The following is a 22,660-nucleotide window of genomic DNA, read 5'->3' as shown; positions in this document are numbered from 1 at the left end:
ATAATGTCGGTCATATAAGTCGAATGTGGAAAACTCACGCTATTGGTCCAAGAGATTATGATATGCTAATGCCCACCTGAGAGAGTAACCACGGAGTACACTGCCTTTTTTTCTATGTATTGTGCGTACGTGACCACACTGTAATACCCGAACTATTCCGAAGCAACATTTGCACTGATTTGTGTTTTTTGTATGTCACACCCTCATACACCTTTATCATAAGAGCATCCTTTATCTACGATGGAGCATTTAATCAGAAGAAAATATGAACCTGGTTTTACATTAAAAGTCGTTGAAGTGGCGGAAGAAATTGATAACTGCACTGCTACAACAAAATTCAATTTGTCTGAGAAACTGGTGCGAGATTGGAGGAAGCAAGAAGATGTAAAAACAAAAATTTAAGTGTCAAATTTTTGAATAGGCGTATAAGTCGGGGTCTGATTTTATGATCGATTTTTTGGGTTTCAAGACCCGACTTATACATGAGTATAAACGGTATCTGCTTCACATAAAGAGGGTTGCAACAAACAGAGAAATAGAGCCAACAGCTACTGCCGCAATTAAGAAGAGAAGAAGTAAAAGAAATTGCTGCTTCATATACAACTCTGGCTGGACCATAACATACGGGAGCCACATCATACAGGTGACGTTACTGCTGAGGATAAAGAAGGAGAAGTAAAAGCTGCTGCATACTGGATGAAGAATAAGAAATAGTTTCTGGTACAATTATGAAGGAGGAATATAACAAACATCTGATTCATATAAATGGGGATGCATCAAATGAAGATTATTAGGGAGTTTCTGAAGTAAATACTGTCACCTTTGTATATTGAAGCAGCAGCTTCCTCTGAGATTATGTCAAGATGGGTGAAGCAGATAGCTGTGCCTTTGGGTATGAAATGGGCTTAAACTGACATCTGCTGGAGAGCAGTAGCAGCCACATATGCAGCTGCACCATGCCTGGTGTTTGCTTTCTTACAGATATATAATATGTGTTCATATTTTATATGTCAATTTAATGTTCTACAGAGAATGTCTTGATGGATTCAACAGCAGACAGGGGAATTCTTTACTTGCTGTGCTAGTCAAATGCAAAAAAATCTTTCAAACTGAGTGCATTCAGCTAATGACAGCTACAAGAGCAAATTTCTCAATCTGTGATCAGTTTTACTTAGAAATTTAAAAGACCGAAATTTTACAAATCTTTGGAAATGTATTCTTATGAACATGGAAGGAGATGGCACAGCCGAAATCTGAATGAATGCCCAGGTTGTCATTTAAATCAGAATGCACTTTTACTCATGTCAGCTTGGAGAGCAGAATTAACCAAGTATGTGGAGTAAGGATCAAAGATCATTTTTGATTAGCAGCCTGTATGCAATCTGTTATGCGTTCATGTATACTTGAAAGGTTATGCAACTTAATATGACAAAGGTAGCACTGGTTAGCTTTAGAACAGCATTTATTTTGGGAGCAGTTCTTGTTCTGAAGACTTAGAATTACCTGAACAAATTTAAAAAATTGATGGTCTTTACTTTACTTTAGGGTGACTCACAGAACATAAGCAGAGCAAAGCAGGACAGTCTGGAGTCTGCTACTTTGTCTGCAGGCCTCTTTAAATCATCACATATTAAAGAATTCACCTCAGGCCCTGGTTAACAGCTCTGTTTCCTCGATAATAATGGCTTGTAATCAGCAAAAGTGAGGTGATAAATATTTTTAGACAGGGATGAACTCTCCTTTTTGGGTGCTCATCTCAGTTGTTACTTGCCTCACCCTTGAGTAGTCAAGTGGAAGCTCTTCTGCACAGCATCTAATGATGCTACTGGACACATGACCAGTGATGCTCCTGGAATCATTGGATGTTTCAGGTGTTTCAAGATCATGTGTTCTGATCCAGCTCGAGCAGATTAAATGCTAGCTTGTGTCCAGTTAGCACACTAGCTACTTAGACCCCCAACTCTCTTCTTTCTTGAGCCACAGCCATCAAGAGGTTTAGTCCGCTGCTTCAGTGGTCTTGTGGGTGGCTCGCCTCCTTGTATCTCCTACTATGCACAGAAAGCTGAAGTCCTTGATTAGGGAGCAGGCAGCCATACCTCCACAGAGAGACACCTGTCTCTCCATCCCACTGCTGACTTTGCCTGACCAGTACCACATATTTGTTGAGCTTTCTCTTGGAAGCCTCTTCCAAACATTCATCCCATGGGACTGTCAGCTCTAACATCACCTCTTGCTTGGTGATCTGAAGGTGACAATGTCTGTTCGCTAGATACTGATAGCAATGTAGCTAGGGACTCATGTTCAAGGTCCACCAACATCTGCCAATCTCCTGAGGCCATGGTGCCTAAAGGTATTTTTCCTTGTGGTTTTTGATTGCTTGCCCACTTTAAAAATTTGCTTATAGGAGCAGGAACCCTTGGCTGTAATAATTCCTGCACTGATAGTTTCACTGAGAGTCTTGAGGACTTGCTCACGCCACCATCTGTAACATCCTTCATCAAATGTGTTAGGGCAGCAGCTCAGGATGCGTTCTATGGAGCCTCACTTGGAGCACAGTAGGCAGACTGAAGACTCTGCTTTACCTCAAATGTGCAGGTTCAATGGAGTGGGTAGTACGTCATACACTGCCTGGAAAAGGAATTTTATATGGTGTAGCACAGATTTCCATATCTCCACTCATGCCACCTCCCCCTCCACCTCATTCTTCTATTTACTCCACACTCCCTTTTGTCTCATCATGACAGCCCTGAATGATCTTTCCTCCTCAACTACTGCTTTTCTTGCTGAACTAGCAGCCGCTCCTCCTTCCCCATGGTGGTTATAATGTGAGAGCCTCAAAAGTTCCCATTCCAGCTAGACTGTGTGCCACTCTGCCCATTACCCAAGAATTATAAAAAAGAAGAAAGCTTCTGACTAGGCTAATGATAAGAGAACAGTGTGGTACTATAAAGGTGCATTGCCATAGGGATGAAGAAGCCCCCATTATTGTTTCTTAGCACACATCTGTTGAATCATCTGTTAGCTTAAATACTAAATACTAGTGTGTCAGAGTGTGTTGGGGCTTCATATCTCATTTCTGTTTTCAAACCAGACCCTATAGATATGTTGCATATTGTGAAAGCAAATATAGAGAAAACCATGTAACATTACCATTGTCTCTTCATTTTCTCAGCCTTCTCAGCTTTTCCAATCAATTTCTAGTTATAATTTTGGAAAGTATCTTTTACAAAGAGATCTGTTCTGTTGTACAAAGCATAAAAGTCCAAACTAACACAAGATATAGAGCATTGCATTTACAAGATGACGTGAATAAGTTGAAGTGACTGATAAATATTGAGAGTCTGGCTGAGCCCTGCCAATGTTCTGATATTAAAGCAAAATATGAAAACACAACAAGCTGAATGTACACAGCAGCTGACTGACAGCAAGCAATGACAGATGATGCAGCAGAGTCAGAATCAGGAATATATGGCTAGAAGAAAGATGAACTGAAAGAATTACAGCTAAATTAAAGATCTAAAATTCTAGAAAGGATAAAGCTGATCTAAGTCTTTAATGGTAATGCATGTAATCTAAAAGTGTGCCTTTTTGGCAGGTTCCCCAGGTTCTCCTTTAAATCCATCAATCACCAAGTCTACCAGCTCTCTCACAATACGCTGGTCTGCCGGAGATGCCGGGGCAGGACCAATCACAGGATATGTCATTGAGACCCGACCCTCAGGTAAGACAGTAGCATTTATCAGGGAGGAACGGATTAGACACAAATCTACGCACAAGAGAGAACCTGTGAGCAGTGTTTAGTGTGGGTCTGTTTATTATGTTCTTTCTTTTCAAATAGATGAAGGACTCTGGGACACATTTGTGAAGCACTTGTCCCCAACCACTACATCCTACACTATCAGCCTGGACCGACTTCGGCAGGGTGTGAGCTACGAGTTCAGAGTCATTGCAGTAAATGCGTTTGGCTACGGTGAGCCAAGTGCGCCCTCTGCTGCCACTTCAGGTAATGAGCTGTTTGCCATCTTCTGATCATTTCAAAGCAAAATGACTGTATCATTACACGGAAGGTTTGAGAAGTTTGGGAAAATTCAACCGAGATGCACGCTATCTAATGAGCTGGTGGATAACAAGCTGAAAAGCAGCTCTGCCTTTGTATGTGTGTGTGTGCCATTCTCTTGAAGATTAGACTTGGGCTGGTAGTCCACATTATGTGAGGCGATTTTACAGTTTTTCACAACCAGTCTGTGGCTAGAAAACAATAATAATAAAATGGGAGAGTTTGGAGGAGTGACCAAATTAGGAAGATACAATCTGTAAATCTATAGTAGAATAAATTATAAGGAAATGTAAAATAGAAAACGAAAACAAAATCCTATTTAATAATAATATACTGTGTAAGAGACTGAATGGCATTAGTCGGTGGTCTCCAAGTAGTTCTCAACTGTTTGATTCCTAGAAATAATACTCATATATTGTTCATTGAGGGGGCGGCACGGTGGTGCAGTGGTAGCGCTGCTGCCTCACAGTTAGGAGACCCGGGTTCGCTTCCCGGGTCCACCCTGCGTGGAGTTTGCATGTTCTCCCCGTGTCTGCGTGGGTTTCCTCCGGGCGCTTCGGTTTCCTCCCACAGTCCAAAGACATGCAGGTTAGGTGGATTGGTGATTCTAAATTGGCCCTAGTGTGTGCTTGGTGTGTGGGTGTGTTTGTGTGTGTCCTGCGGTGGGTTGGCACCCTTCCCGGGATTGGTTCCCTGCCTTGTGCCCTGTGTTGGTTGGGATTGGATCCAGCAGACCCCCGTGACCCTGTGTTCGGATTCAGCGGGTTGGAAAATGGATGGATGTTCATTGATTATACCAATGTGGATTATAGCATAGTGGTTGGTGCTGCTGTCTAACCAATTCAATGTCCTTGGTTTGGGCCCAGTTCCTACTTGTTATCTCTGTGGATTCTGCATGTTTCCACAAAGTCTTTGTGATTTCTTCCATGTCCCCAGTGACATTAATGTTAATTGGCAATTTTAAATTGCCTATGTGTGCATGAGTGGGCCTTGGAATGAATTGGCCATCTTCTTTTCATCTTTATTACATATTTATCATATGTAATTGACCCATTAGGGTCTAATGTCCAGTGACAAGCTCTCACTCACCAGAACTGAAATCTGCCTTGAGCTCAATGCTGTCAGGATAGGCTCCAGCCCCCCTCAACCTAAAAAGGATTTAGACAGATCTGAGGATGTTATGTTTATATATAAGAACACGGGGACACAGTTGGAAACTTGTTAAGGGTAAATTTCACACAAACATTAGGAAGTTTTTCTTTACACAAAGAACGATAGAAACTTGGAATAAGCTACCAAGTAGTGTGGTAGACAGTAAGACATTAGGGTCTTTCAAAACTCGACTTGATGTTTCCTTGGAAGAAATAAGTGGATAGTACTGGCGAGCTTTGTTGGGCTGAATGGCCTGTTCTCGTCTAGAGTGTTCTAATGTTCTAATATTGTGAACAGATTAAGGTCTCCGTGACCCCTTGAACCCTCAGACTAGACGTCAGATACCAAATAAAAGTCCAAATAATGTTTTATTGTTAATAATAATAATAATAATAATAATAATAATAATAATAAATGTGCACAAAGCACCCTCCACTCCACAATACTCAAATAATAATAATTCCAATAACCAATACAAAATCCTCCACTCCCAGACGCGTTGCCACCCTTCCACCCAGCTCAGCTCAACATCTGGGATTTCCCATCGTCCTTTTTTATTCCCTGACCCGGAAGTGTTTCCCATCTTACAGTCCATGTGATTTCTTATCACTTCCGGGTCAGATAAAAAGTCCTTCTTTTCAACCCGGAAACACGTCGTTCCCTCTGGTCATATGATTATGACGTGCTTCCGGGTTATAGGGCACGTATAAGTCCTTGAGCCTCCCTGCAGCGTCCTCTGGTGGGCCCCACGGTGTCCAGCAGGGTTGGGAATAAAAACTCCATTGTCCATAATTCCCTGCTGGTCTTCGGGGCACTTCCATGCTACAGGGAGGGTTCCATCTAGCGGCCTGGGGGTATTGGCCAGGGTACATGGCCGGCCATCCCTCACAATATATATATATATATATATATATTGTGAGGGATGGCCGGCCATGTACCCTGGCCAATACCCCCAGGCTGCTAGATGGAGCCCTCCCTGTATATACATGAGGTGAGACACAAAAATAACCAGACTGGTAAAAAAAAACTATTTATTGATGAATTACAGCATTTCAAACATTGTCACCTTCTATATACTCCCCCTCCCAATCTCCACACCGCTCCATACGTTTCTTCCATTGATTGAAACAGTGCTGGAAGTCTTCTTGCTTGAGCTCTTCAACAGGCTTGCGGTTTTTTGTCTGCACTTCATCCATTGAAGAAAACTGTGTTCCCTTCAGGTTGCTTTTGATTTTTGAGAACAAGTAAAAAATCACAGGGAGCTAAATCAGGCGAATAGGAAGGATGATCGAGGATAGGAATGTTTTTGTCAGTCAAAAACTGCTTTATGGAAAAAGAGAAAATTCACAAGAAACTTGATGTTGATTCGCTGTTTGATGTGTTCACTCGACATTATAGCGGCAACTTGTGTAGCGATTGTTGTGCAAATACTGACTGGGCTCTTCACAGGATATACCTAGCTGGTCGGCTGTTTGAGAGGGCGTGCAGGAAGGGATATAGTTGTATGCTTCACGTCCAGCCGACCTCCAGACGGTTTTCCAGGAAAGCCCCAAGCCCAGTCCGGTTATTTTTGTGTCTCACCTCGTGTATATATATATATATTGTGGGAGACGGCCAGCTGTTCATCCCGGCCAACACCCCCAGGCCGCTAGATGGAGCCCTCCCTGTAGCATGGGAGTGCCCCGAAGACCAGCAGGGAATCATGGACAATGGAGTTTTTATTCCCAACCCTGCTGGACACCGTGGGGCCCACCAGAGGACGCTGCAGGGAGGCTCAAGGACTTATATGTGCCCTATAACCCGGAAGTACGTCGTGATCACATGACCAGAAGGAACGACGTGCTTCCGGGTTGAAGAAAAGGACTTTTTAATCTGACCCGGAAGTGATAAGGAATCATGGGCTGTAGGATTGGAACCACTTCTGGGTCAGGGAATATAAAAGGACTGTGGGAAAGCCCAGACGCTGAGCTGAGCTGGGAGGAAGGATGGCAACGCGTCTGGGAGAGGAGGACTGGTTATTGTATTGATTATTGATTATATGAGTAGTGTGGAGTGGAGGGTGCTTTGTGCACGTAATTATTATAAAAATAAAAAGTCTTGGACTTTTACCTGGTGTTTGGCGTGGTACCTGAGGGTTCAAGGGAGCACTAGCACCCCCTACTGTTACTATATATATAATATAATATATTATATATAATATATGTGTGTGTGTGTGTGTGTGTGTATGTATGTACTGCATATGGTGACAGAGCATTGACTTGGAGCTCCCCATCTTTTAATAAAGCAAGACTTCTCAGTACATGTGCTATAATCCACAATACAGTCTACATCAGAAAAACCATGCATAATGCTTCACATTCTGTAGATAATAAATGTCAAGCAGCAGAACTGGCCACCAATAGGACAATAAAAGGACATTAGGACATTAAAATGCAAAACAACATTACTGAAAATTTTGAATTTAAAAATACAGTCATGCTAAACTCATTTCCTCTTAACAAAACCAAACAAAATTTACTACATCATTAATAATAATTAGATTTGCAGCATTTGCCACCTGGTGGCTGCTTCTGTTTATAATTTAATTTTACAAGCTAACAAAGTTGTACTTTCTTAAATGAGAAAGCAAAAGTTTTTTATATGTGTGAGTGTGTGTGTGTCATGAGCACCATGGAGGACTAACTGATATCTCATCCTCTTGCCTAGTTTGAAGGTCCCAGAAGCCAGTGCCCAGGAGCAGTTCCATCCCGCATATGTTAGGTGGCAGTGGTCTGCTGGGAGTGTCCAGCCTAGACACCCACAAGGGGTTCATGGGAACAGGAGTGTGAAAGTGCAACCCTGTCAGGAGGGTGATGTTGAGGAAGGACTGTCCTGGTTCTCAAACAACATGGAAATGCTGTTTCCCATTTAGTTAAAGAGCTGAAATTCAGCATTGGACATCTAGGCCAGTGGGTATCCACTAAGATAGAACATTTTGATATGTTGATATTTAGGGGTAAATCCCCTACACAATAAAAAAAAATGAATACCCCAAAATCTCAAAAGTGCTTAGACAGATGTGATTGAAATTTGGTGATGTTATAGAAAAAAGAAAAGCAGCCAATGTGTGTTTTTTATTTGTCTATAGTTTTTTTCTTTGTTGATATTTGTTAATATTATGTTATCTTACATTCTCAATGCTGTGTTGAGCATGTGCTGAATGAATGACAGAGCAGAAATGAGCGATGGGTCACATGAATAGCTTCACTAACCAATAGGGTGTAAGGTCGATAGAAGAATGGGGTGGGGGGAGTCGGGGGGGGGGTATAATATGAGATATGATCACGTTGTGAAATGGAAAGTGAAAGTCTGATGAACAACAACAACAACAACATTTATTTATATAGCACATTTTCATACAAAAAGTAGCTCAAAGTGCTTTACATAATGAAGAAAAGAAGAATAAAAGACAAATAAGAAATTAAAATAAGACAACCTTAGTTAACATAAAAAGGAGTAAGGTCCGATGGCCAGGGTGGACAGAAAAAACAAAAAAAAACTCCAGAAGGCTGGAGAAAAAAATAAAATCTGTAGGGGTTCCAGGCCACGAGACCACCCAGTCCCCTTTGGGCATTCTACCTAACATAAAGGTTAGACATGAAGCTTAAGGAAGCCACGAAGCTCAATGCTTGTCAAGCGCTGTTTTTTTGCTGTTGTCTACTGGCACTCTTAATGCATACTGGATCACTTCTTGGTTATCCATTCTGCTCTGTTGAAGTGAAAAATAAATAAAAATATATATATATCCACTAGAGCAGTTGAGAGAATGGAAAAGGTGCTATTTAAAGTTATTATTATTATTATTGTTATTGTTATTATTATACACTGTTTTAAGTCCATTCAAGGTGTGCAGATAAGTTATGACTAGTAGCAGAGTTGTAACTTAATGGAAGCAGAAGGGAATCCCTGATATCACTTATGCTTTTCCTCAAAATAAAATTAAAATGTGTGTGTAATTAACATTTGGCATAGATTTTTTTTTTTTGTATTTCCTTTCTTTTTAACGTGTACTGTTGCTGCCACCTGGTGGTCAGCTATATTATAGTTTGATTATCCATCCATCCATTATCCAACCCGCTATATCCTAACTACAGGGTCACGGGGGTCTGCTGGAGCCAATTCCAGCCAACACAGGGCGCAAGGCAGGAAACAAACCCTGGGCAGGGTGCCAGCCCACCACAGGGCACACACACCCACACACCAAGCACACACTAGGGACAATTTAGAAATGGCAATGCAACTAACCTGCATGTCTTTGGACTGTGGGAGGAAACCGGAGTACCCGGAGAACATGCAAATTCCATGCATGATTAGTTTTAATGAATTGTCATGTGTATTTTAAAATCTAAATATTTTTATATATAAGGAAGTTTATCATTAATAAACCTCATTTTTTACAGCATACAGATTTTTGCAGATTCTTCCCAAGCATATGTAGGTAGTTAGCTATACTGAAAAGTAAACTGGTGTTATTGACCACGAAGCAAAACAACCAGTACTAACCACAAATCCTAACAGCAGTAACCCATTGGCTAGACAGACGCACTGCAGGGAATATACAGTTCATCTGATCACAGAAACGTAATCTGTTAGAACAGGGTGTGCTCAAAATGCTCAAAAAAACCTCAAGTCTCCCATTTATCGGTTACTGTAAGGACTCATTAAAAGGCACATCTTTTCAATGTGCCATTACTGCCACCTAGTGGCCACTTGTTTCATATTTCATTTGCTAGTAACAAACACTTCATAAAGGCAACATAAAATCAAGTAATTGAACACAGAGTTTACTTTTGAATGGCTCTTTGTTTTCCTTTATTAGCTTTGCCTCATTCTTAAGTGCTTTGAGGTTGTCCTCACTGTAAAGGGCACTTTATTAAAATCACCTTACCTCACTGACAAAGCACACATCATCTTTTTCTCTGTAGCCCAGACAGAAGTTCCCTTCTATGAGGAGTGGTGGTTCCTGGTGGTCATGGCTCTCTGCGGCCTCATTCTCATCCTGCTCATCGTGTTCACTTTAGTGCTGCATGGACAGAGCAAAAGATACAGGAGCTGCGGTCTGGGTAAGCAGTTCCAATGGCTCTCTTCTTCCACATTAAAGCTCTATGTCTACTTGAGTTCTCAGAACTGGTGGTCTGTACTGTGTATTTCACCCAGAAACAGCTTTCTTTAATGGCTGTGTGCCACATGAAGTGGCAACATCACTCTGTTTTGCAAGCACATGTCCACTTTGGATTTTTCTTTAAGCCAGAGTTCTGCCTGAAAGTCTACGTATTGCTTTAAAACATATAAAAAGCAATTAGTCAAGGGAAGCCATTTTGGAAAAGTTAATAGTAGGCGCCTTAGTTATGTTATTTTTAAAATTTTTCCAGATATGCCCATGATAGTCAGGTTCTGCCAAGACAACACAAAGAAATACTTTTTAAATTCATTATCCACGTGACTCCACTTGAGTGACTATATCATATAATTATGTACACCCACATACTACTTACTCCCAGTCAGGGTCACTGGTTCTCACAATTGGCATACAACTGTTGCCAAGTATTGAAGTTTTATGTGCCTGTTTTTTAAAGAATTAATGAGTTAGCTCCAGTGGTGCTGTAACAGCATGTGAACACATTTGCTCAGGCTTTTCCCCTAATGCAATACAACACAACATGGACTTAACAGATGTGATCCACGATGAAGTGAAAAACAGGCACTTGAGATAATCAACTCAGCCTTTATTCTTCAGTCTGTGATCTCACAAGTGACTTAGGAGTTCCAAATCACTTCCAAAAATACCCAATCCCCAGCTAGATATAAGGGCAAACAGGATCTTTAGAAAATAAAAGATTCATTTTTTCAAAATGTTCTGTAACAAAAGAAACCTCTGTAGGGCACAAAAGGCAAAATCGCAATAGCAAAGCCCCAGTACACTTCTCCAATGGCAAAGTCGAAAAACAGAGCAGAAGGTCAAAAACTCCAGAATTTCATAAAAACACAAAGCACGGCAAAAGACACAAGAAATCACAAACTTCAGAGTGCGATCACAATAAAGTGCAAGGTACTGTGGGATATCTCCGCCTTTATAGGGCTGAGGGCAGGACCTTGCATTGATGGGCAGGTGGCCCCGCCTCTTGGGGAACCACCCACAAAACAAATTGAACATAACGCGTACTGTATATACATGGACAAAATCAAAAGCCAACAATAATGCCTATAATAAACAGAAATATTAACACAAACATAAGAACCACTAGTGAAGATGACACAATACAAGCAGTTGAGCCCCAGCCAGAGGTGAAATCCTTACTGAGACTTAACAATGAGAAATCAAGCAAAGCTGTAATTTACAATTATATAAATTAGAAATTTCTTAAATGGCACTTTTTCTTTTTTTTTTTTTTTGATCCCTCAGGTAAGAACATCACCACAGTGGAAGAGTCTGTCACGCTGGACAATGGAGGTTTCACATCTCTGGAGCTCAACAGTCGGCACCTAAATGTCAAGAGCTCCTTCTTAAAAAAGAATGGCACCAGGTAATTCTGCAAGACACTCCTTGGGCTCCATTGAAATTTAAACAAGTCATCACTGACTGTTGTTTTGGAGTAGTCCTGTCTCTGGACGTACTGTACATGATATAATGCATATAAATGTGGTTGATGTTGATCCAGGAGAGAGAGAGAGATGGACTGGACTCAGGAGTGACACTTCTTGTATTCTTTCTATGATCTGCATTAACAACAAGGACAGAGTGGAGTTTTACTGAATGCTTGACAAACTGTGTACTCTTTCACTTTGGTTTTGCTTTGACAAAAGTCTCCACTACTCCATAAAGTTCTCAGGGGCAGTGCAGTCAATCCGGAGATATAACAGGACTGCAAAATGAGTAACACGTCCTACCGTCTCTGCTTTATATCAAATATTGTTTAAATTAGCCTATTAGTCTGCTTTGTCCTCCAATAAATCTGAACTCAAACCTCCGTTCCATCACAGTTTTTAACAAATGGGTGTGTCTGTTCATGTCTTGGTTTAATACTCCGACAGACATCACCAGTCATATGGTTAGTTTTTACTTTTTCTTCTGCTAATTGATTGTGTTAATTTCTAGGCATTGTTATGAATTTCCTTAAATGTTGTGATGCTTCAGAATAGTTCAGAATGACAATGACAGTGCAGTATGTGAGATATGTAGAGAGGCAGCCATCCCCATCAGGTCTGGAATTTTTAAAATGAAACCTCAGCTTGTACTGTCATCTGGCACTTGGTTGACAGGAAAATAGCAGGGGCTTCTAAAAATATATGATTGTCCAGTGCATTAGGTGACGGAGTTGCAATATAATTATCTGTAAATGTTGCGTTATGTTACACACAAAAACAGCCTCAGCAGTGTGAGAGGTGTCCACAAAAGCAGTATTTATATACCACTGTTGAAAGGGGGCTTAACAGAGCAAGCAATTTCTATACATTGGTTTTCTTATTGGGCATTGCTACATAGTGCTTCTCAGCGTAGTTTTTATTTTAAATGTAATCTTCCATACTCCTCTGTATTGCCAATTTCATTGCTTTTTAGGTTGCTACATAAACATTAAAAAACACTATAAGATGTAAAAGATATTATATAACATAGGTACAAAGATGGGAAAAGCACTATACAGAAAATATAGATATGAATTCATGTTTTGCTGTAGCTGTCTCTGTCACACACACACACGCACACATACACACAGATGATAGATAGATAGATAGATAGATAGATAGATAGATAGATAGATAGATAGATAGATAGATAGATAGATAGATAGATAGATAGATAGATAGATAGATAGATAGATAGATAGATAGACTCTTTGACCTGCATGGGACGTAGCAGTGTCCCAAAACCTCCGCTTTAATTGCACAACACCATACATGTCTCGGCTGCAAATAATAGTTTTTTAGTAAGGAATTACCTCTCAGCAGGTCTTTCTTCACAATACGCAACAGAAGAGTTCACGATTTCTCTTCCCTTCTTCAACTTTTCTCAATAAGCCTTGTCTGCCGACTCAAACTCCCCCGGAGATGTGGTCCTTTTTTATCAGATCTTCTCTTATGAAATAGGCTCTGCACTATATAATAGACAAGATTCATTTAAAATGTCTATAGGATCCTGTGGAATTTTCACATGTAGGTAGCATAAATACGATGAGAACATGTAAGGGTTGTTAAACTAATCAAGATCAAGCAACAACAAAAAGGGAACAAGTGAAAATGGGTAAAGAATTATATAGAAGGTTGAGAATTAAAACTGATAAAGACCAGCAAGGCAAGGTCACAGCAACAAATTCACCATTAAATTGTGCTTTTCAGGTCTCCACCCCGACCAAGTCCAGGCGGGCTACATTATTCAGACGAAGACATCTGCAACAATTACAATGGTGCAGTGCTGACAGAGAGCACCACACTCACGGAGAAGGCCACCGAAGTCTCTGAATCAGAAGTAAGCAGCTGCCAGGCATGTAATTGCATTGCAAGGGACAAAACTCTGAGTTCTGCAGCATCTTGGACTGCATGTGTGTCTATTTGCTTTCTGTTATAAATTTTCTAGTTTTCTTATGATCAAATTCTGATAGTCACAGTGGGCAGCACTTGCGACTACATGGGGACACCACTGAGTCCCAACTTTAGACACAGCTTTGGGCTCAAATTAAATTAATTTATTATTCACACAGTACCTTTTTCAAGATGCAAAGTCACCATAACACAGCCACAGTCCTTTCCCTCTCCTTCCACTCCTCCAGATGAGTGTCATCCACTGCCTTCCAACTCTGACTCATTACCCATGATATGATGGCTTCTCTTATATTGGACCCAGGAGTGCTTCCAGTGCCCTGACATTGCCTGGCCTGGTCATGTGGAAGTTCAGCAAAACAGAGAGACCTTCTCTCTGCTGCACCCAGGAACCCCACCAGGGCTGCCCTTCCAAAGTACAGGTCCCATGGAACCCTGTGAGACTCCAGACTCGGATCTTGCCAAAGGAGCACTGCCATCTCACACACTGGGGGTTAACTAAACCAGTCTCCCCTTTGTCCATCCAGTATTCAATTGTCCCGACTGGGATAGGAACCATGGGTCATCCTGGCCAGGTTGTACCTCCATCCATGTAGTCCATCCATTATGGCCTCCTAGCCAAGTAAGGCATCACTCTCCATTCCAGGCAAGATGCCAGTCCCTCTGTTATGGCATTTACACACTACACATGATTTAAATGTCCTCCTCATGTCTCCTGTTTCTTTTTTCTGGATTTCCTCACACAACACAAAACTTCTCCTCATCCGGTTACTTTAAATTGGCCTGGTGAGAGTGTCTTCAATTCAAATCAGTTCAATTTTGTGTTTGGTTCTCTTAACTCTGTTGGCTCAGAGTACTCGTACATATTCAGAAGTATAATTCATTACCAGTAAACTATTAGAGCATAAAAATGTCTATATTTTTGCCACCAGGGGACACACCAGCCCCCCCTACACCTGACACAACAGACACAAGGCACAAGTCCATCACAACACACGCTTTATTTAGGCCTTCCTTTCGTTCCCACCATCTCAGCACAGTTACAATGAACACATCACAATATACAGCACTCAATGCCTTTTCTTTTTTTTCCTCTCTCTTTCTCTTTCTCGTTCTGCCTCCACTCCTCCTCTGGCAAGCCTAGCCTCTCAACCTTCTGACTCAGTCTCCCTGAGTGAAGCGAGGCGACTCCTTTTATGCTGCTCCTGGGTGCACTTTAGGTGGTTTATCAGCGTTATCTGGAAGTACCCCCAGGTTGTGGTGGAAACCCAAAGTATAGCTCTGCAGCTCATCCTGGCAGCCCTCACGGAACCCAACAGGGCTGTGCCAAACTCCAGCTCCCATGGAGCTCTGCGGGAGTCCAAGACATCGCTGCAACTAAAGGGAACTGCCATCTAGTGCTCCGGGGGAGGCAGTGTCCTGTGCACATCTGCTCCCCCAGTCCTACCAGTATATCGGCCTCCCAGATCTGAAATGGCCCTGGCCGTCCATCACAATATATAAACACAAAAATTATGTTAGCCATACAGTAAAACAGAAGAGAACAGAAGCTTCTCAATTACAACAATAGCAAAGTATGACAGTAACTAGTCCACTAATATTATAATTCAGATTTCGTCAATTGACAACAGAGGAGAGAAAAATGAAAACACCAGTCTACAGGAGAACATAAACCTCTGAGAAGTCCACCATCAGTTATAAAAGACACAATCACAGTTCTAACGACATGAGACAGATGACTGACCTTCCTCACCTGAACCTTTTTAAAACATCAGAAGTTCATGCTGGACAAAGTTTAGTCTGAGGAATCCTGCAGTCAGCAATTGTGGGCCAAGCGGCCAACAAGGTAACATCAAAGTAACATTTCAATGACACAGATTTTTTTTACTGTAAAGGAAGTCAAAGAAAAATCGCTGCAGGCATTGGACAATGTTCCTCCTCAGCTATTCCAAAAATGTTTCCACCAGTGGGAAAACCGTTGGGGCAAGTGCATTCATTCACAGGAACGTGCGGTCAGGGGAGGCAAGGGAGGCAGAGCCTCTCCTGTCATCATGAAAAGAAAAAAAACTAATACTGATAACATAAAATAAATTTGTCCACTGGTCTGTGCTATAAATTTGTTTTCTGTATGATTCCAATAATTGTGATCATTTTTATAGTCAAAATCACTAAATTTACACATTTCCCATTTAAATACAAGGGAGAAATTCGAGGTGTGGCAGCGACGAGCCTCACCTCACCTTGGACTGTGCCCTCCCTCACACACTGGGTTGAAGCATGCAGTTGGCACATACTTGTTGCTGTCTCTCTATATGTCACCAATATAATGTTTGCAGACACGTTTATTATACACCCTGACTTTCGACAGTCTGGCTAATATCTTTAATGAATGTGTGTTACATATTTATCTTGCTGATCAGACATAAAACTGCAGTGAAAAGCCACAAGTTGAGGCAGACAGTACTGTGCCACACTGAAGGTGGTGGATGTGAGCCCAACAGGCACTCATTGCTGCTGTTCTTCAACGCAGAGGCTCTGAGCACCAATAAATTAGCGATATCAGAAAGTCAAGCGCACTGCAGCGGTCTGTTTATTTTTATTCTTTTGTTCCAACTGACTGCCAAAACAGATGATTAAGATCTTTTAAACTAAAGGAAAATAAGGAGGACATTTATAAGAAAGTGAAGAATTTTCGTGAAGAAGGATAGGTGCATGGACTTCCTTTACAAATAAAGGTAAGACCATAAACGGTTTTCAGTATTATAAAAAGTGGGATCAGACTAAGAAAAAAAAAAACAATCCAATATTTAAAAACTAAATTTTGACCTTAAATAAAATATTCTTTTGTTTTTCTTGTTATCCTTTTGTTGAACAATCTGTAGTAAAATTGCATCAGAATTAAAAGCTTTTAAAAACAAGTAAATATTTCAATCAAGATCAAAAATGAATTCCAATATTTTGTCCACTTCTCAACACCTTCATTTGTATTGAATGAGTATGAATTGTGGAATTGCAACAGCAAATTTAGAACACGTGGAGGGTGCAGAGCAAATGCGCTCTCTCCGCTCTCTCTCGCCGCTATAGATGTACCGTTCTTTCTTAGCTAAATATGTACTTTACCTATGTGTGTGTAAAGAATGCTGATGAGATACATAACCAGTAGTCATTATGTAGGCTGCCAACTGAATAGTGAATAAGCTACTCTTTTGGGTTCATATATTTGTAAATATGACTCTAAAGAAGTCAGTGCCTCACCAGCCATGAACCTCATCGCACGTCACTGTTCATTCACATGAAGGGTACTTTGAAGGAGACTAAAGTTTCAGTAAGTAAAAATTAATAAAACAATTTTTTTTCAAATTCTGGTTACTTTTGGGTACCCCATAATATATAAATTGTGACTGATGGTAGGGAGCCAGAGCGAAGCAGAAAGAATCATTGTTGTACCAACTCAGTTGCCTTGTTTAATTATTTCAAACAAAAAAGCATAAGGGTGTATAAAGGCACAACAAAAAAGATGCTGACCATAAAATCAGTCCACACAGATTTATCTAATATGTCATAACTTCCTGCTCTCTCACAGGGGAGCTCATTCGCTGTGGTTGTGAATCACACTCCACCTTTCAGGGCTGTCCCAAGCAGAAGGGGCGTGGCTTGCTCTGGGCATCACAGTCAGGGTTGGGTGCCCTCAATGGGTGTCTTCTCTGAGCTGTAGGGGGAAGAGAAAATACCATTAGCAGCAGCGCACCCTCTCATCCCAGACCGTAAACACTTACCTCAGCTGAGTCCAGAAGATGACTCCCAGTTCCACATGCATGATAATACAGACTACAGTACCTCTCAAAAGATGCTGTTCTACCACGGAGTGATGCAATAGTCAAAATGACGAAAAGATATACAAATTCATCTTTAGGCTTCAGTTAACTTGTGTTACTTAGCTTTTTTCAAGGCATAAAGGCAACTGAAGCTTTTTATATTCTTACAGTGTCAAGTCTTTTGTTCAGTTTCTTTTTCATTTTGTATCAGTTGCATGTTCATTTGCACCCTGGTCATTACAAATACACAGACTGGAGATAATTGCTGGTGGGTTTTTTAGGAAGAAACCCTGTGGGTGGTAACCTTTTTAGGTGTAAATTTTGCTGCCATCTTTTGATCAAGTTCTCCACAGTTGTGTGTTCTCGTTCAAGAATCACGTCTGGCCCCACAAGACTAGTGCTGAGATCACATAGGAAGTTGGGGTGAGATCAGCACTTATCCAATGGATGCTCGCCAAGCACCAAGGTGGCACCATGGAAGTCGACAGCAGTTTAATGCTTTGCCTTTCCTTTCCTGCCTTTGCTAGGTGACAGACAGTGACTATGAGGATGACCACCCCAAGCACTCGTTTGTGAACCACTACATGAGTGATCCCACCTACTACAACTCATGGAAGCAGCAGCAGAGGGGACTGAAGCACTCTTCGGCATACGCATATGAGGAGTGTGCCAGCGGGGACAACGAAGCCTATTATCAGACTGTGGTGACCACTCACAGCATGGGGGGCACTTACACTCCTAGCGGTCAGCCCACCTCAGGCTCTCGGACTCCTGTCACTGGCTTTTCCTCCTTTGTTTGATGTTGGAAACTTTCTTTACCCGGCTCCCTGTCCCTAAACTGCAGACAGCAATTTTGACTCTCACAAACAGTCTGAAGCCAATTGCTGGTGATAAAAAGTGAAAAACAATGAAGACGTCTTTATATCTCTAGATCTATATCTGTGAGTATGAAATGACAAATTTTGTAAATTCTCCTGCTTGGATATTCTGTGCTGTCACCGAACTCCTTTTTTCATTTGATATGGTAAAACTGAGCAAGATATTCCTAAACTGGAGCACCATCTTGTCCTACGAGGGTTATGTCACAAAAGAGCCGCACTCGGTATTGGCAAGGAACGATGTTTAGAGGAGAGACAGGTTTTCTGGCTGTGTCAGTCTGGGACACTTTATTCACTGCAAATGGACAATGCAGCCTGTGCTTTCAAATGGTCAGCACCTTATGGAAAATTGGACCTGAAGTGCACTTTTAACCTTTTAACAATGGCCCTTGGCCCTTTTATGGTACAAAAGTATGGGTAATACTGAAGTTCTGCATCGTTTGCTCACTTATCCAAAAAAATCTGCGTTTCTGCCAAATGAAGTGGGCACTTGGCTGATTACCTGTAGTTCACTTCCAAAGAAGGAGGACAATACAACGTCAAAAAGAGTCAACTGAAGTGAGGATTATGCATGGGGTGCGGCTCGTTGGCCACGGGGGGCCAACAGAACAGAGCTCCACAGTGACAACCACAGCAGTACAGTGCAAGTACATCAGACTACAGAGCCAGCGGCATCGGGATATGCAAGGAGTGCCCGCCTGTCTTCTTCAAGAGAGCCAATCAGCTGCATGAAGTGCCCGTCAATCAATTTCCTCGCAAAGCAGCCAATCTGCTCTCGTTAGCTGTGGAGCTCTGGGCTTTCCCCTCGGACTTTGGAACTGAGTTCTGCCCGTTGTATTTCTCTTAATTTAAAATATGGATCTATTGAACGGCTTTGGAGAAAGATTTTTTGTGTATTTTTTAATTTAAGAAAAAGAAAAAAAAAATAATGATACTGCCTTTGCACACATTGACTGCACTCTCAAGCCATATGGATCTTTGCTTTAATGGGGGGTAGGGGGATGTGCATTTGCAACTTTTTTTTAAGAATTTATTTGTTATTTTTACAGATAAGAGTTACTTGATGGTAAGCTTCATTTTTTTGTCACTTTTGTCCTTTTTGGGTAGTAATATATGAGTACATTTTTGTACACCTGCCAATTTTTCGTACATTGTACTTTAAGATGTTGACCGAGGTTATGTCACTCTGTCATCTGCCTGTGTGGGGCGCCGTGAAGCTCACAGGATGTCCCTAAAAATGAAGGACAGCCACCTGCTGTGTGCGGTGCAGCATACCCACTAGAGGATCAAGGAGAATGTGCCAGTCACAGCGTAAGGGATGAGCACGCCAGGCTGCAAGTGGACACAATTCAGGGCCCGCCACATTAGTAAATGCAGTATTCAGTAAGTCACCACATGCACGTACAAGAAAAAAAGCAAGTTGATTGGAAATGACGTGCCTGTCACTTAGAGTCACCATCACCATGAAAAGTGAGTTGGATTTTTTTTCCTTTTATAATTCACTTTCTTAATGAAGGAGATGCTGCCCACCTGATGTTGTAGCATAAACAGAGTAGAGTGGCAGAATGGCTATTGGTTCTGCCTCACATGTCCAGCAACTAGGACACTGTCTGGGTGAAACCTGCACATGTCCTCTGTGTCTGCACGGGTGTCATCTTCCATAGCTTAAAGACGTATACGTTAGGCAGACAGGTGACGCTACATTGGATCAGCATTAGGTTGCTTAGCAGACATTCTGGCTTTAAAAAGTTGATTTCATGGAGGGCGAATGTTGTACCTTCTTTGAAAATGTGTGAACCTCAGCCTTGAAAACAAAAACTGAACAATATAATTAAAACGTTCAACAAATTTGGGCATGGGGAGCAATTTCTGTGACTTTACAGACCATTGGTAGAAGTCAAGACGAAGAAGGTGATTTCTAGATGACTCTTAGAACTTCCAGAGGACTGGGCTTCTAACATCCTATTGTCCTATCTAGGGCTGGTTTTCTCCAGTCCTGTAGGGTAAAAAGGTGGGTCAATAAAATGAGTGGTTGGGAAAGTAGATAAAATGGATATTTTATGAAGTAGGTGTTCACTGCTGTGAAGTCCAGGCACTCAAATAATGTGCTGCCTTGCAAGTGGGTCCATTTGGGAGTCTAGCCAAAGACAGAAAGAAATCTCAGTCATTGTCTTTTGATTAAATTGTGCTTATTAATGACATTAAGTTAAGAGTTCAATCAAAAACACAATCAACACTATCTTCCAAGCAGTCATGTTTAAAATTAAATTAAGTCAAACTGAGCTCCCCTGCCTTCCCAGTTCTGAGAGTTGTGTGGACAGAGTGCCCAACACCGATAAATTCACCAAAGATGTCAAACATGTAAGAGCACCAATAATGAATTCCTGTCAGGGTTCTCAAAAAGCTTTGGACAAAACTGCCTAAAGAAAACTTGAGGTTTTCTATTTTTAGACCTTAATAAGACATCATTTTCCTACCGAGTTATGGAAGGAGTCTCTCCATTGAGTTAGATCAGTCGATGCCTAAGAAATGTAATGTAGGACATCACAAAAGGTTACTGATATTACTCCAAATGATGCTGTTAAAGGATTGGGAGTAATTGCAAATTTAGCACTGTCTAATGGATATTTTTCCCAAAAACATGTGAGTGTGGGGCGGTAACGGCACCAGGATATCATATCAGGGTGGGCCTAAATTTATAGTTCTATTTCTGTTAAATATCTAGTTTGAATGGTTATGCTAACACTAATTTAAATCCACTTACAGACTGTGAAGATAAACTGACCACCTACTTTTTGTTGATACATAAGACCCTTACCCTTAAGGTACAAACGGCCAAATAATATTTAGGATAATGACTAGGATTGGCTCCAGCAGACCCCCGTGACCCTGTGTTCGGATTCAGCGGGTTGGAAAATGGATGGATGGATGGATAATGACTAGGAGAACAGCAAAGAGTCTGATTACCATTTTCCATTCCTAGCAATCTGTGTTTAAACACCCGAAACGTGCGTTTCCAGTTGCCAAAGACACGAGTGAATCTGTCTGCAATTGAATTATTACAAAAAATACCAAAATCGCATATTTTGATATCCCTTATTACAACCATACACTGTTATCTGTTGCACGAGGGACGTTCAAAAGGTTCTACACTTTATTTTAACTATATTGCTTCTTGAACTCAGTTGCATCTTGAATTCCTTTCCTAGAGGAGATGATGGATGCTTCCATTGCATACTCTGCCGCTTGCTTTTGGGCTTGTAATGGTGAACCCAAGTTTCATCACCAGTGACTATCTGCTGCAGAAAATTGTCACCTTATTCACGATAGGAACAAACGTCTAAGTGCCTACGCTTATGCTCCTCTGTCAGTTACTTAGGCACCCACTTGGCACACACTTTACTGAACTTAAGGATATCATGAATCAGGGCATCGGCAGATCCAACACTCACATCCAGCTCTCCAGCAACCTCTTCAACCATTATTCTTCTGTTTTCAGAAATCAGTTGCAGGGTTCTTTTGTTCATTCCTCGTGGTCGTGGTTATAGCTAGACATCTGGAGCGCTCTGCATCTGTTACACTTGTATGGCCATTTTAAAACATTTCAGTCCACTCATAGATGACTCTACGAGAGAGAGAACTTTATCCCCATACTGAGCACACATGCGGAGATGAATTGGTGCTCCCGGCACACCTTCTCCCCACAAAAAGCATTATGACATTGTTCCTCTTTGGTGTAATTCATAAGTTTCGCAGCCATCTTCACCACATTGTGACAACTCTTATACTAAACTGCAAGGGCAGTAGACAGAACTACTCACATGACACTCTCAGACAAAACCAATTACTACTCCTCCCGCCTTCACCGTTTCCAAATGAAAATATAAAAGTGTGTAAACTTTTTGAACGTCCCTCATATCAAAGAGCCACAAGGCTGAGTGCCTTTCCGGCTGTAACAGAAGTTGAAAACTGTAATAACGATTGAGTGGGTGCCTTGTGGATATCAGACACAATCTTTGACCTGCTGACCCTTTGAGGTTTGTTGGCTGGGTGGTTGTAGATTTTCCAGCACACTAAGTAGAAGCTTTGTTAGTACGCCAGTCGCTAAAGTGAACACAACTAGTGCCGGGTTTTTACTCACCTTTGGGGCATCACCGAAATGTTCAGAGCCGACGTCAGACTCT

General features: G+C 41.4%; 1 protein-coding gene across 1 annotated transcript in view; it reads left to right on the top strand.

Annotated features, from left to right (window-relative positions):
• Positions 1 to 21,337, top strand: part of sdk1a (sidekick cell adhesion molecule 1a) — a 1,749,737-nt gene extending 1,728,400 nt beyond the window's left edge. The window contains exons 40-45 of the mRNA XM_051933783.1: positions 3,596 to 3,721; positions 3,839 to 4,003; positions 10,174 to 10,311; positions 11,652 to 11,772; positions 13,583 to 13,712; positions 18,126 to 21,337. Of these exons, the coding sequence (XP_051789743.1) occupies positions 3,596 to 3,721; positions 3,839 to 4,003; positions 10,174 to 10,311; positions 11,652 to 11,772; positions 13,583 to 13,712; positions 18,126 to 18,398 (953 nt within the window). The 3' untranslated portion in view covers positions 18,399 to 21,337. The remainder of the gene's footprint in view (positions 1 to 3,595; positions 3,722 to 3,838; positions 4,004 to 10,173; positions 10,312 to 11,651; positions 11,773 to 13,582; positions 13,713 to 18,125) is intronic.
• Positions 21,338 to 22,660: the final 1,323 nt, after the last annotated feature.

This window comes from Erpetoichthys calabaricus, chromosome 11 (genome assembly GCF_900747795.2).
Source record: "Erpetoichthys calabaricus chromosome 11, fErpCal1.3, whole genome shotgun sequence".
NCBI lineage: Eukaryota > Metazoa > Chordata > Cladistia > Polypteriformes > Polypteridae > Erpetoichthys > Erpetoichthys calabaricus.
This window is presented reverse-complemented; position numbering and strand designations above follow the sequence as displayed.